Source organism: Lepidochelys kempii, chromosome 25, assembly GCF_965140265.1.
Source record: "Lepidochelys kempii isolate rLepKem1 chromosome 25, rLepKem1.hap2, whole genome shotgun sequence".
NCBI lineage: Eukaryota > Metazoa > Chordata > Testudines > Cheloniidae > Lepidochelys > Lepidochelys kempii.
The window spans coordinates 11,580,050-11,596,000 of record NC_133280.1 but is presented as its reverse complement, the minus strand read 5'-3'; the positions used below and the strand labels follow the sequence as shown (position 1 = coordinate 11,596,000).

Sequence of the window (15,951 nt, the reverse complement as noted above, 5' to 3'; positions counted from 1 at the left end):
AAAACATACAAACCCCAGCCCGACTCGGTCCAGGGCGGCCGCGGGCGTCTCAGGAGACGAGCATGGGCAGGAAGTGAGTGGAGAGGTGTTGACGCTGCGTCTTGCCCCCCTGCCTGGGCTTGCCCTGGCCGTTGAGGGCCAGGAACATGTGGTGGTCCCCATGGCGCCAGTGTAGTGAGGCGTAGGTGTTGTAGCCGTTCTCCTCGATGCGCTCTTTGAACTTGCAGTTGGGGTTATACTCCTTCTGGGGAGACAAACAGGACCGTGAGTACGGTGCGGCTGGGGGGGTGCCCTCTGACGGGGGGGCTGGAGCAAGGAACCCCAGGAGTCTGGGGTTATAGCCCCAGCTTCTGACCGGGAATGAAGTTCAGAGGTTATAGGAGGGGACTAGGAGTCGGGGAGCTCGTGCTCCAGGAAGGGAGTGGGGTCTAACCGAGTAAGCGGCCAGGAGGCAAGACTCCTGGATTCTTCTCCTAGCGATGTGCTACAGGCCCCCCAGCAGTGAGGGCTTCCTTCCAGCAGGCTGCCTGTCTCTAAGCAGCTACCCAACCCCTCTCTTGGCAGCATCGGGCACAATATCCTGAATGCCAGGCTGGGCCGAGCAGGGTCCTGCTAGCTTCTATCCCAAATTCTCCAGCCGACCAGTCTGATCCCTGGTCCAGAACGAAGCCACGAGCCGCACTCCCCACAGAGCATCATCCGAGGAGGAGGGGAAACAGCTTGCTACCTACCGACCCGTATACTTTCCCCTTCTTGTTCATGGCCAGGTAGAAGCCCGTGTGCACGGATTTGATGGCTACGACACCCACTCGCACCGACCGGATCTCCAGGATGCCTGGGGGGGGGGACGGGACAGAGAATTCAGGGCACTGAATTGGGAGAGTGTACCCGTGCCGCAAGCGGGCGTGAAGAACAGCTGGGCTGCCATGGCGCAGGGCCAAGGCGCTTCATTTCGTTAGCCAGCAAAGCACTGTTTTGTACGAGTGCTGATGGAAGCCATCGCATTGCCTGCTACTGAAATGCAGCCACCTCTGGGGTGGAAGGTGGCAGCTGTTTAGCAGCTTATTACAGCAATACCACTCAATACCCAAGAAGCCTTTCATCCAATTCAAACTTTTCAAGGGAGGCAGCGTGCAGGCGGCTAGGCTGGAATTTGTCGAGGGCACCCTTGTGTGGAGGGTTCTAGCTGGACCTTTGTCAATGAGGCTGCCGGTAGCAAAACATGTTCCTACCGCTCCCTTCGCACCCTGCCCGCATGTACAATGCAGGTGTTAGCCCAGCTTGCCTGACCTCTGATTTCCCAGTAATGGTCCCCAGGAGGCTTGAGTTAATTGAATGCCTCCCATCGTTAAAGACTCAAACCATCCCCAGCAGCCCGAAAGCTGAGAGCCAGACAGCTGCTGTCACGTGACTAACAAGGCATTGCATTATGCAGTGAAGCTTGTGTCTCCCCAACAGAAGCTGGTCTGATAAAAGATATTTCCTTGCCCCTTGAGAGCGTTAATGTGTCACTGGACAGGGGAGCGACTGGAGGCTGGAAAGTGAACCAGTGAGTGACTGAGTTACAAATTGCTGCATTGAAATCCCCTGGCCGAGGAGAGCTTTAAGGCGGGATGGCGGGATAACCAGCAGTGCATGGCCAAAGCGCTTACCATCTAAATAGACAACAGGTGGGAGGTGAAACTGAGGCACTGCGCGCGGCAGTGACTGGCAGGGTCACACAGCAGGTCAGGGGTGAGACTAGAACCCAGGTCTCCTGACTCCCAATCCAGTGTGCTGGGCACTGGGCAACACGGCCTCCCAATTATTGGTTGCGTTGCAGGAGCACCAAGAGCTTCCCAATCAGAGATCAGCGCACCACTCCGCTAGGCGTCCGTACACCCTGTGAAGAGAGCCCGTGTTCCAAATAGCTTCAATCTAAGCCAAGGCTTTGGCCACGCTGGGATTTTTGGGCTGAATGCAATGGGGACAGATGATGCAATTTCACCGAGGAGCTCTTTGGCCAAACGCTGATCTTGGTTCTTCTAGTGAAAATCTGGAGTCAGTCCGTGGAGATCAATGGAGTGACTCCCGATTTTCAGCAGTGTAAGATCAGAAATAAGTCCAAGGTAAGCCCTAGACTGCTTCAGAGCTCGACAAGATGCTTGTGTGATATGTTGTTTAGTAGTATTCATTATTTGTCTTGTGATAGCCTGGGGCCACACTGCACTAGGTGTAAAAAGGAGAGTCCCCTGCCCAAAGCACACAGTAGAGAGATCTTTCAGTTCCTCCAAGCCTGGAGAGGTTTCTCCTTCCTGCCACAATACAAAACAAAAAGACCCTTTGATTCAGAGCTGGAAAGGAAGACTGGGTTTGCAGAGCTCCGCTCTGGGGCCTTCATCCTTCCAAGCTGATCCAGCCCATAGCACAGAGCTGCGCCATATGCACTAAGGGAGAGAAATCCAGTTTCCTTGGGTTGCCCGGCCTTATCTGTAGAGTGCTGACTGCGTGTTCAGTAGAACTGCTTGCAAATTTTCCAATGCCCGTTTTCCGTCAGAAAATGCGGACTTCACGGAACTGGCAAAACGTATCGATGTTGCCGACACTGGACAGGAAATTATCAAAGCGATTTGTTTTGACTTTATTGTTTCAACTTTTACAGTATAATTTAGAATACAGACCAAAGTCAAAATATTTAGACTTTTAATATAGCACAAAATGAACTAAAGTCAAAATATCTCCGTATTGTGTCGTTTCGATGTTTTGGAAATGAAATCGAGGAATTTTCATTGTGTGATAAATTAGGAAATTTTGACTTTTCACTTCGATTCAGCTCAAGAGATGATCCTCAGCTGGTGTGAAGCAGAAAAACTCCATTGACCTCAATAGATCTACAGTGACTTTATGCCACCTGCAGATCTGTCCCAAAGCCTCTATCCCCAGGAGCTCAGACAACACCGAATGCCCTGGAATGCACAAAGAAAACTGATGCATCCGATGAAGTGAGCTGTAGCTCACGAAAGCTTATGCTCAAATAAATTGGTGAGTCTCTAAGGTGCCACAAGTCCTCCTTTTCTTGCTGCGAATACAGACTAACATGGCTGCTACTCTGAAAGAAAACTAATGTAGCTCACCAGACTAGTTGGTGTCTGTCCTGATAACAAGCATGTGTGGATGTTGACTGAGCTAATCAGTGCAAACAGTTCCTGCCCTTGTCTGTGCTTAGGAGCCAGCTACTCAGACTGCTGCCAGCTCTCCTGAATGCAGACAAAGTCCTTAGAGTGATTTGTTTTTATGTTGCTAATACCTAGTGGTTAGATGGAGCTCTTTTGTCAGTAGATCTCAAAGTGCTTTACAGAGGAGGTCTGCATCATTATCCCTCTTGTACAAATAGGGAAACTGAGGCACAGAGTGGTGGTGATTTCTTCTTTTGTACGTGCCACAAGTTGACTGTTTGGCCCTCTAATGGCTGCATCATCGAGGGCACCAAGGTGTTGCAGTCCCCCCCCCCCCAATCTTCTAAACGTGCACTCCTGCCCCACATGTGGAACTCTCTGCCTCACTGCCCCACCCTCCCACGGGGAAGATTGGACTAAGTCACCTTTCTGCATTGTGGTAGCTGCTCTGGCCCATGCAGTCAGCAGCCTGTGGAGCCTAGTCTAGGATCTGCATCCCAAGTTGCAAGCAGGTAAATTAGGACTACTGAAATTCATCAGCATGCCGGTCTCTCGATCCCAGAATTGCTGCCACTCTCCGAGGACACAGTTGTCAGCCCTGATGTGCCATGATCCATCTGGGATTGGCACGGGGCATGAATGTGAATGGCTGCTACAAAAGGATGGCGCCTTGTCTAAGTTTTGGGGGAGCTCTGTGTGCCAGTAGATACAAATTAAATATTAATGTGTGGCGAAGGCAACTGCAAATGGTATGTGTCACTGCGTTCAGTTCCACATCAACCAGATGCGGATGCTGCCTTCTGCTCTAAACTGCTCCACCATATTCTGCTGGAGCGAACATCAGCGCCAGGACCAAGGTCTGCAGAAGGTTCCTGCTAGCTTCTGAATCAATGGCCGTGCGGGAGCTGATCTTTCCTTTGCATTCTGCATGGGAACAGTGTGTTCGACTACAGTCCAGTTTGACTCCTAAAGAAGTGAGAACAGGCTAGAAAGAGATCGGACTGTCCTCAGTACAAACTGTTAAGGGTTGGCTGGTCAGGTAGAAGTTTCTCCCAACCTTGCCACTCTTTCCTGGCTTCCAGTGGGGACTAGGGGTTGGCCTGGTTCTCAGGTGCCAGGAGCAGCTTTGCTCCGTCCTGGAGTTATCTGCTGAGATTGACCAGAGCTCAACAGGAATGTTTATTGCTTCAATAAAACACCGTTTGTATCAGTGTTTTTTCTTTCTGTAAAATGCTCGCAACCAAGGAGACAAATTCCAGTTGCCCTCGAGAGCCGGGAATGGGACGAGATGCCCCTTAAGCCCGACAGGATGCTTTGAAACAGACCATTCCAGGTGATGTTAGGCAGTAAACTGAGCACACGGAGGATCCAGAAGAATGGACTCTTCCAGGGATCTGCTCTTGCCCCCAACATATTGATAAATGATCTGCCCCCCCCCTCAAGGCCATTCAGGTATGCAGATGACATCTGCCTCGGTTCAAGAGACAGACTTCCAAAAGATTGGGGACAACCTGAACTAAGGCGTGGTAGCATCGGACTCTTGCAAGAAGTGGAGTCTACAGACCCAGGTGTCAAAGACTGTGTGGTCATACTTCCATCTGTGTCACACCAATGCTTCGCAAGAGCTCCACGTCGTCTTGAGTGGAAAACAACGGGCATGGGACCCGCTAGCCGTATATTGAGGAGTAACTCCTAGCTTGTATGCTTACCTCCAAAGAATGCCTCACCCACATAGCTGAGAAGATTATGAGCAAAAATGACCCCCAAATAAGCTTCCCAGCTCAACCTGGGGGGGGCAAATGCGTGCACACACTGTTCAGCTCGGTGTTAGCTCTCTGCTGTGCTCCAGGGTGGTTAAGCTCTTCCCCCACCAAGCTAGTTGATGTCCAATTGAATCAAACAATGAGAATAACCAGGATTACGAGACCAAACAAACACCGAGTTGCTGCTGGTCCTTTCGAATATCTGGTCTGCTAACATCAGGCGTCATGTTCCAGCACAAGAACTGCCTGGACAAAATCCAGGAGACCCACAACTGCCATTTGTCACAGGGATCTGGGAAGTGTCTCACCACCATGAGCAAAACTAAGGAGGGACGAGGAAAGCTGGAGGTTCAGGTAGACCTTTCCCAAGGGCCTAGCACAACTGAGTCACAAGAGGTGCTGTGAGCGTAGGAACGCATGCAGTCTGGTACCGCAGAGGAGGAGTTGGGACTCGCTGTGTGACGCGGGGTGGATAGTGTTCTTGGTGCCTCATGTGGTCAGCCAAGAAAAATCCCTGGGATGAGATTTAACAGTCTGTTCGGGCCCTATAATTTATGCTCATCGTCTGACTTTCTGCATGACACAAGCCAGAGAACTGCACCCAATAGGCCTTAGAGGGGAGGGAATTCCCCTCTCCTTCTCTACCAGCCCAGCAACTTGTGCTGGGAGATCCTGGGATGAAAGGTGCTGTACGAAAGGAAAAGCATGGTTCCCATCAGGCGCTGGCTGTGGAATTGGGATTTTTGTCCCCTTGCTATGTTCTTTGATCTCCACCTTGAAAAACAGGCCAGCACTTTGATCACGAGCTGCACGGCCCGTGAGATCAGGCCTGCCTTTTCTGAGGAAGAGCAAAGAACAAAAGCATCTCAGCTTGTCCCTAGCTGCATTAGCCGCAGCCACAGCCGTCCTTTCACGCTGTCAAGGAGATGAAAGTTGGGGACGGATTTCCCTGCAGGGAAAAGTCCAGATTTGTTGTGTGATTTATTTTCCCCTCTCCCTTGGGACCAGCTGCTTCCCTAGAGCCAGGCGCAAGGGATCTAAGCAAAACCTCCACGTGGCTGGAATAAATGGTCAGTCTTTGACCAGCGCTGACCCCTGATTTATTTCCTCCTAATTAGCAGCTGTGTTGTGTGTTTAGTCGAAACGTGGTTCCTGATCTTCAGGTACGGACCCCGCTGTTTAGATCATCCCGGGCTCTTTCACCTCAGCGCCCTCCCAGGGGTCCTTCGTCAGCTCCCGGTGCCTTTGGGGTCTGTGAAGAACAGGCCCTGCAGGCTAAGGGGAGCAGAGAGCCTGGCCCTAGTTCCTGGCTGCTTTCGCTGAGTGGCAGGGGGGGAAAAAACATGAAGAAAGAGGAACTGAAGGGATTAAAGTGGTAAAACTGCAATTCTTCCCCGCTCCCCAGTGTCGCTGGCTTCGGTTTTTTCCAAACTGCTGCTTTTCCCTTCCTCTTAGGAAACTCCGGCCGTGTCCTAGCTGCGTGAGCCACGTCCTCGGTGACTGACCAGGCCCAGGATGACTTCCTCATGTCAGCCTGCAAATCGCTGACCCACCTTCCAAGGAGGGAGAGAGAGAGGACGCAGCCTTGGGCAAAGAGGGGTTGGGTGTATTTGCAGCGTGTATACGTGTGCATGGGTACATGCTTTGCATATGTACATGCTACACGTTACCTGCATAAACAAATCCCGTACAGATGCTCTGCCCATATACAATAATATGTGACATGCATTACACATGTACCCTGCCCCTGTACACGTTGTGCTACGTATGCAGTGGAGATGTACGTGCCACGCACGTAGCTTGCACGTGTCCACATTTCATGCATTGCCCGACAGGGAGGCAAAGGTGCAGTGTGTCGGTGTGAATGGATGGAGGGGTGTGCAGGCCTGCGTACTTGTGAGAATAGGGGTGGAGGACGTGTGTATACGAAAGGGAAGGTGGGGGGCTCAGTGCAAGGCCGGGGGTGTGTTTGAACGAGAGGAGGAGATGTGAGAATGGGGGTGGCAGAGGGTGTGTGCACATGGGAATGTGGGTGGATGTGAGTGCAAGTGGAGGGAATGCAGATGGATGAGTGGGGGGGGTGTGTGTGTGTGGACAGGGGTGGGGGGGGATTTATGTCCCGTGGATTGTTAGCGGGTGTCTGAGTAGGTGGGGGTGGGGGAGTACATGAGGAGAAAAGGGGTGCAGTTGTAATACACAACTAACCTGGGCTCTGGCTCTGTGCTTGGCCAGAGGTGGGTGAGTGGCTGGCAGATCTCCTAGCTGAGACACTAATGCAAAAGGCATGTGGCCAGACAAGGCAGGGTTTACAATGGAAACACCCAGCACAGTTTCAGGAAACTCCATCTCCAGATTCCCGTAGCTCCTGCTCTGGCCAAGACCCTGGGGGTAGCGAGCCTCCGCACGGACACACGGCTCCGCCCGTGTGCTGCTGACTCCTTCACCGCCCCCAATGCTGGCACTGGCAAGCTGCACTGCCCTCACCGATGCGACGCAGCCAGCCTTACTCAGGGTCCTTAGCACCACCCCCTCGCACAGTCGTGTGAGGAGAGTTCATGTTGCCTTTGTCGGGGGCCCGAGGATCTTGCAGCATTTTGCAAAGGGCTAGTTCTCACAACGCCCTGGGGAGTGAGGTAAGTATTTTCAGTCCCATTTTGCAACTGGGGAAACTGAGGCACAAAGGGGCTGTGAGTCACCCAAGCTGACACAGCAAGTCAGCAGCAGAGCCAGGCCCTCAGGTCAGGAGCTCCTGGCCCGCAGGTGGTTGCTCAGACTTCTAGACCATGCTACCACTTCTATTACTATGCTACACTCTTGGGAAATCCCAGCTCTCCTATTAAACCCAGTTCTGGGGCGGGATCTCCAGTCTCTGTGTCCATTCTCCACAGTAGTGGTTCCCTAGGAGGGTGTCTCCTTCCCCCACGTACCGTGCTGGAGGCCTGCCCTCCTTAGCACCACCACACCTCTAATGCTTGAGCGAAAGGAGTAACTCCCCCAGGCTCTTACCCTCTTTTGTGGATTTGCCACTAGAGGGGGACAAACACACTCCTACCAGGAGCTACAGAAGCATCCCCCTTAGTGGCTGTGGCCCTGGGAGGAGAGAGTGTGAAATCCACTCAGTGACACTGACAGACCCTCTTTTCTTTGGGGCAGGTGGGGTTTTCAGCACAGCGTCCCGCTTGTTCTTTGTATCACTGGAGGAGCGAGGGATCAGAGCCCCATTGCACCAGGCTGGATGGGGGTATATGCCCCACACCGGCATTGAGAGGGGTTGTGGGAGCTTCAGCACTCAATCAGCCTACCTGCTGGCACCTGGAGGGGGTTAATTAAGCAAGGCCACCTAGAAAGGAATCAGGTGAACCTCAGCTGCGGGAGACCCAGGAGAGAGGAAGCAAGAAGGCGCAGAGCAGTGCAGGAGACTGGGAAGGGCAGAAGGGGCTTAAGATTGTATCTGTGGTTTGGGGATTTGTGGGTGAGTGCTAGGGAAGAATGCTGGGGCGTACAGCCCTGAAGGAAGGGTGAGGGCTGAAACCTTGGAGCGCCGGAGGGAAATACAGCTGCCCGGTGGTCCCAGGAGGGGGCTGTGGGGAAAGGCCTACTGCCAGCCCAGGGTAGGAAGACGCCTATGGGAAGCAGCAGGGATGAGTCTGAATAGACAGACCCAGGCTGTTCCCTACAGGCTTCCTGGGCTGGAACCTACAGGAGAGAAGGGGCCTGGGCTCCTCTACCAGCCACCAGGGAAGGTGGTGGAGAAAAAACCTGCAGAGACAAGGGGATCAGGACTTTTGAATACCCCAGGACAAGGGTGAGTACGGACCACGGGGCCCAGAGTCGTGGGTTGCAAACCTGTCATAACAACATTGGACATTTGCTGTGTTGGATTTTCTCTTACCCCGGAAGGCGTGGAAACAAACTACGACCTGGCCGAAGAGTTGACCCTTGCAGGGCTGGAGCAACCTTCGGCAGGAGCATTCGAACAAAGCCTGCTAGCCCTGCCCCGCCACAAGGGGGCCCACCTGCAGCGAGTCCACCCTTCTACTCAGGCACTGGTCGATTGGTCCTGCCCCAAAGAGTCTGCCGTCTAAACACAGGGGAGGTGCAAGGGGCAGGTGCAGACTGCAGTGACCCTGCAGGGGGTGCCGCATGATGCACGGACGGAGCCACGCGTGCAGCGGCTTAAAGGACACCAAGAGAGAGCCCAGGGTTGAGTCAGGGAGCCAGGTGCATTTTCGCAGCTGCCGCCTGACCTGCTGTCCTAGACCTGGAGTTTCCAGCCAAATCTGGTCTGGTTCATGCCTCAAACATCCCTCGTAAATAGGGCCAGAGCAGGACCACCAGGGGCAGGCGAGCGGCTGTGCGTGATCACAAGGCAGGAAGTCTTTCATTAACGAGGCCAGCTCAGAGGAAGCCTGGCAGCCTCTGAGGATCAAAGGTCACCTGGCTCTTTATTGTTTCCGATTGCACTTCACGGATGGGGAAGCTGGCCGGGAATTGGAAGGCACCTGGCATCCTGCACCCCTTGCAGAGGCTTGGGGGAGCGGGGGGAGTGGGTCTAGATACCCACTCAGTGCTCCCCAGCTCAGTCCACTGGTGTATTTGCAATCAATCTCTGTTGTTCTGATGGGCCAGCACCAGCAAGCCAGAATTCTCCCCCATTGCCCCAGGCCCCACATGGGGGGAAGGCAGAGGATGTGCTCTTACTCTCCAGAGAGAGGGAAGAGCTCCCAGGGGCGACCGAGCAAATGAGGACGGGAGAAGTGGCAGGAGCTGTCCTTGGTCAGGGTAAAGGAGGTGGGTGGGAAACTGGCAGGAACTTTGAGCAAGGGAGAAGGCTCCAGACCCCATAGGAGGCAGACAGACAGACAGATGCATGCATGTTGGGCTCCACAGATGGATGGATGGACAGATAACAATTTAGGCCAAATTATTTTACATGAAAGGACCATTCAACATGGTCCCAGTTGGGGTGGCTGCAGCGGCTGTTACAAAGGAGTTGGAGAGAGGGGCAGGCTCATTTCTGGAGCTGGGGAGAAGCTGCCATAGATTTATATGCCAAGGGGGTTCTGGCCACATCCTCTGGCCCTGGCGACCAGGGCAGATTGTTTCCCGCAGCACCCCCTGCTGGCAAGGACAGAGATTAGTCTCTCTCGCTCTGGAAGCAGCCAGCAGGCGCCTTACTTTGCTTTGTGCCACAGCGTCCTGACGTAGCTGCAGGCGAACGGACCCGACGCAAGCCCACCAACTGCCGACGCAGGGCTTGCTCCAGCACCCATGGCAGCCTGTGGACAGGCTCCTACTGATGGCAAGGGAGCAGGCCCAGGACCCATTGAGGAGGCCCATTCTGTTCTCCCTCTCCTCTCCCCCAGCACCCCCGGAAGCAGAGGATAAAACCTCCGGTGGGACTTTCCGTTCCAAACCCAGCCGCTGGGGCATGTGCCCCGGGCTTTGCTGCAGTGGGCAGCTCCCAGGACAGTGGGAGCAACGCAGGGGGATCAGCAGCTGAGTCTGGGTTAGCTCAGCCCAGGGGTGAGCGGTCACAGTGCTGCAAAGCCACGCCCCTTGCTGGCGCAGCACTCCTCGTGGGCTGGTGCTTGGGCTCCTGGGGCATATCCCGTGCTGCAATCAGCCTAGCTGCTCTCTGATTTCCACCCCCCCCCCAGTGACTTGTGGGAGGATTTGTCTGTCTTTCCAGGCACCCAGGGGGGATTGTGGAAAGGCATTGGAGGACAGGAAGCATTCGAGTGGTGCAAGCCCACATCCTCCCTGCAAAGAGGGTGGGTTACCAGCTGGGTGAACCCAGCATTCAGGACAGGATGGGCCAGGTAACCCAGGTTTAAAGCACCACAGCCCTAGAGTTTTGTGTGTGGAGGGGAGCCAGGATGGGGCATCTCCCGAGTAAGACCCCAGCCTCTCTCTTTTGTGAAAACATCTCCCTTAGATTTTCACACTCAGCTGGGCACCACTTCATCTCTTAGCATGAGCAAAACTGGGCTCCATTAAGCAACTTTCTCTGTCCCTGTTTTGCATACAGCACACCGTCCCCAGTCTCTAATTTTGGCTCATCGCGGCCATTAAAAGGACACGGTCAGGATGAAAGTGGTGTTTTACAAAGACCAGTGCTGGCGAAGCCTGGGATCAATGGGAGCACAGAAACTGCTAGATCAGACTAAGAGCCCATCACCCCGTCTCCAACAGGCCCCAGCACCAGCTACTTCAGAGGAAGGTGCGTGAAACGCTGCAGCAGGCACTTATGGGAAAATTTCTCTTAAGCCCCTCGGTTATTGGTTGGCTTCTGTCTAAAACGGGAGGGGTCAGATCCTTTCCCAGGGAGAAGGGAAATTTACCTCTTCCTCTGTGGCATTTGCCACCCACCTGTCGCAGGGTTGCACTCGTACCCAGGAGCCAGGACCTGGCGCTGGCTAGAAACCAGTGAAACCGACCGGTCGTCTTTTGCACGGTCTGAGCAAAGCCCCGAGCAAACAGCCTGGGTGGTGAGAAGCTAATTAGGTGGCTGCGACTCCAGTCAGGTTTAATGATCCTCTGCGACTGCTGCTGTTAACAACAAAGGACGTTTGCTACTCTAAAAATAACACAAGCGGGTCTGCTCTCAGTCCCGGCTGGATCTGTCCTGGGAGTTCAAACCCGATAGTGTCTCTGTGCCCTAGCCCAATAAAATCGCCACCCCAGTAAAAGGCTAGATCCCACCTTGGCCAGTCTCAGGCTTAGCAGCGGGGGCTGCACAGCAATCAGAGCTCCCAGGAGGAGCTGATCTGGCCAAGTTCCCTGTGGGAGGCTCCAGGACAGCATATGTTTCTGTTGCGGCAGCGTCCACACAAAGTCCGTGCCCCCCCACATCACCCCAGGCCGTGCTGTTAGCCAGGGCCGATATGGAGTCCCTGTTCTGCCTTCATTATTCCTTTCCAAGCCTTCGGCTCCTGTTGGGGAGCTTGGCAGGAGCGAAGGGCGACGCAATCCTCCCACTTGGGCCCTTGGTGTTGGCAACCATCAGCTTCAGAGGAAAGACATGGCTCTGCCACTGAGCCCCTGTGTGGAGTCAGGCCCGTCGCTCTGTGCCTCAGTTTCCCTAACTGTACAATAGAGATCATCCTTTGTCGGTCTTGTTTCTTATGATTGTAAACTTTCTGGGGGAAGAGTCTCTCTGACTGTTCGCTTCCCAGCACAATGGGGTCCAGATTTCAGCCGGAGCCTGTAGGTGCTACTGTCACACCAATAATAAACTGGATCAAACTCACAGGGAAGGGTAACCCTGGCCGATCTGGGCCATGTTAGTCATCACCTAGCCACGCTAGGCTAGACTCCACCCTCGTTAGGGTCAGTGGAACTGCCTGGATGCAAGCGAGGACAGGATCCAACTCCTGCAGGAGTCAACCCCTCAGATTGTGCACAGATCTCAGGCAGCTTTCCCGGCTCCAGAGCTTTTCTCTTCAAGATACCATCAGCCTCCCATCCCTGTCTCCGTGGCCGCATTTGGGGGCCAAGTCCGGCCAGGAGCTGCAGCGCTGTTATCAAGGACATGGGAGAGGGGTGGGGACCGGCAGAGCAGGGAGAGAGTGGAACTGAATCAGGACTTTGCTTCCACAGTGAAAATATTTACAGCTGAACCCTGATGAACTGAGACCCTCCAGCATACAGGGGCCACTGGCCACCTCCTCCTGCCAGCAGCCTGGTGTGGCCCTCCTGATTAGAGGCTGGTGGAGAAGGCAAAGAGCCAGCCTCATGCCCCAGGGAAAGGCCTAATCTTGTGTTGTTGTTACCGTCTCCTAGCATCAGGCTCCTCCCCACACCTCCTCTCTGGGGGATGCAGGTTACCCTGCTGTAGCAAAGCAGCCAGGCAATGGGATGCTCCTGATACCCTTGCTGTGATTTTCCCTGATCCTTCCTTAATGCACTCGAGATGTCATACCATAATGCTGTCCGATCTGGTCAGGCTGCACGCTATTTGGGACAGTGGCCTCACCTTCGTATTTGACTATTAAGTACTCGGGCTCTATGCAAAGGTATCATAACAGCAATATCTGGCCTCCTGTAACAAACACAGGCCTCCATGCATCTGCCCAGGCCTCCTGACGTTAATTAGGATGCGGTTCTGGGCACTGACGCAAAGGCAGATGCGCAAAGTTCCTTGCTGCATTTCAGGGCCAGTCTGTTGCACAGGGAGAGCTGGGTAGAATTCCAGGCGTCTGGGAAGCGGGCTTGGAGTGGGCCAGGATTAATGTAGCGGAGGGGTGCTAAGACTAGAGGATGCCTCAGTCTGCAAAAAGTCAGACCTGGATTCTGAGCCTCCCGCTCCAACAGAAATTTGGTTCAAGCCCAACTCATCTTAAGAGCGATTCTTCTAAGTATTAACACTACAAGAGCGTCTCTAAGAATCATAGAATCACAGAATATCGGGGTTGGAAGGGACATCCAGAAGGTCATCTAGTCCAACCCCTGCCCAAAGCAGGACCAATCCCCAACTAAATCATCCCAGCCAGGGCTTTGTCAAGCCTGACCTTAAAAACTTCAAAGGAAGGAGATTCCACCACCTCCCTAGGTAACGCATTCCAGTGTTTCACCACCCTCCTAGTGAAAAAGTTTTTCCTAATATCCAACCTAAACCTCCCACACTGCAACTTGAGACCACTACTCCTCGTTCTGTCATCTGCTACCACTGAGAACAGTCTAGATCCATCCTCTTTGGAACCCCCTTTCAGGTAGTTGAAAGCAACTAGCAAATCCCCCCTCATTCTTCTCTTCCGCAGACTAAACAATCCCAGTTCCCTCAGCCTCTCCTCATAAGTCATGTGTTCCAGACCCCTAATCACTTTTGTTGCCCTCCACTGGACGTTTTCCAATTTTCCGTTTTCCAATGAGGCCAAGATCAGGCACCTATTGATAACATATAGAGAATAAAAGAGCCCAAGAATTTACAATAGTGTAGCCAAAGGGCAGGGAAAAGGGATCATTATCCCCATTTTACAGATGGGGAACTGAGGGCCAAAAAGATTAAAGCCCAGGTCCTCAGAGGTATATAGCCCAGATCCCATTCAAACCAATGGGAGTTAGATGCCTAAATATCGTTGAGGATCTGGGCTTTAAAGTGCCTCACCCAAGGCTGCACAAGATGTCAGTGTCAGAGCTGGCAAGTGAACCCAGATCCCCCGAGTCCCAGGTCACAAGCCCATCCTGACCCTCATTAGCAGCAGGCAAGTGGCCCTGTGATCTAGTGTGAGCTCGTCGCTGCATGGAGCTGGACAGGTGACTCAATCACAGGGCAAACAATTGCTGCAGGTGCCAAGTACAACCAAAAAGAGCATTATTAGCGACCAGACAAGAAGCTGCTGTCCCGATGGCCTGATGAGGCCAGGTGTTGATTGCAGGGGCTGGGCCTCAGGGCTGGGATGCGGGGAGAATTGGAGATTTCCGGTGGCCTTGCAGGAGATCTTCTAGTGCATACTTACAGCAAGATTTTCAAAAGTGATGCAGTGAGTTTGGGAACCCAACTTGAAGCTACTTTAGAGAGCAGGTGCTCGGGTCCCTTCTGAAAATCAGGCTTCTCTGAAGCAGCTCAAGCTGTTGCTAATCACTTCTGAAAGTCCGGGCCTTACTTGAGTTTCTGTGAGAGATGAGCCTGAATCCGAACTGGAATAGAAACCTGGATCCGGCCCCATGGTTCATGGCTGCAGCTAGAGCCAAACTCTCCCAGCTCTGCTTTAAACGGAGCTTCCCGTCTTTGAAAACCCCTGCTCTCTTCGTGACGCATGGTCCATCCTGCCTGTCCTTGGGTAAGTCGCTTCCCCGCTCGGGCCTCAGTTTCTCCGCCTGTAAAATGGGGATAACGGCGCCTACCCACCTTTGTGGAGCACTTTGTGATCGAGCGATGGGAAGTGCTCAGTGTGTTATGGTTATGTTCGTGCTCGATCAGGTGGTCTCAATGCAATGAAAACTCCCGCTGCCTTTGATGGCATTCTCTCCCTGTAGCAGTGGGCCAAACAGCACTAAGTAATCCCCGAAAAATTCCTCAGAAAAAACACCTGCCGCAGCATATCCAGCACACCACCTCTCCACTCTGGCATCCATATACACGGATGCTCCCCAGGGCCTATGTACATCTCTGAGAGTTAACATGCTTGTAATGACCCCGCTGGGCAAGCACCTCTCCTCATGGTGACTCTCTTCCTGTTATTTTCCTTTGTGATGGGAGTGGGAACCTGGGGGAACCCGGGCTCCAAACAGCCAGACAAAAGGACCGGGTCCACCAGCAGGGTAGGAAGGATCAGGGCCCGGGGGGTGGGGATAGGACCATTAATAACAGGTCCACCAACAGGGTAGGAAGGATCAGGGCCCGGGGGGTGGGGATAGGACCATTAATAACAGAGCTTTCCACCTTCAAAGCCCTTTACACACATTAACCAAGCCCTCCCCGCCAAGTCTTGTCTCCCATGTCACAGACAGGGAAACTGAGGCACGAGGAGGCAAAGTGATGCACCCGGGGTTGCAGCCAGAGGCAGAGCAGGGGTGAGAAAGGACCTGTTCCTGGCTCCCAGGCCAGTGCTCAAACCACTAGCCCCTGATACCTGGGGCACAGGCCTCTAATGTCCCCTGGGGACTCCCCCACCCCAGTGCCCTCCAGACTCACTGTTAGGACTTTCCTTCCACCGTGTGCCTTGCACCTTGCCACTGCTGTCGATGCACAGGAAGAAGTGGGTGGCGCCGTACAGCCTCCTCCAGCGCACGTCGCCCTCCAGATGATTATAGCTGCGGGGGCGCCTGCTGGTGGCCCCCGAGCGGTTGCTCCCTGACGGGTCCCCGTGGGCCGATCCGGCGAGCAGCGAGAGGGCCAGGCAGAGCCAGAGAGAGCAGGGGCGGGCCAGCCCCCGCCGCCCCATGGCAGTCCCGGGGGCAGGAGGTCCAGGCGGCAGGCGGGACAGGTGCGACCATGCGCTACGACGGGTTCCAGCACGTGCCCGGGCTCAGGCTGGCGGGAGGCGCGGGGCTCGTCGCCAGCCCAGCCAAGAGCTCCCCGGGGGCAT

General features: G+C 54.0%; 1 protein-coding gene across 1 annotated transcript; it reads right to left on the bottom strand.

Annotated features, from left to right (window-relative positions):
* FGF22 (fibroblast growth factor 22) lies at positions 1-15,807 on the bottom strand. The gene is made up of 3 exons (XM_073323989.1): positions 15,558-15,807; positions 732-835; positions 1-244 (listed from the first exon to the last, which is right to left on the bottom strand). The coding sequence occupies exons 1-3, from the start codon at positions 15,805-15,807 to the stop codon at positions 50-52; spliced, it is 549 nt and encodes a 182-aa protein (XP_073180090.1). The 3' UTR covers positions 1-49.
* Positions 15,808-15,951: the final 144 nt, after the last annotated feature.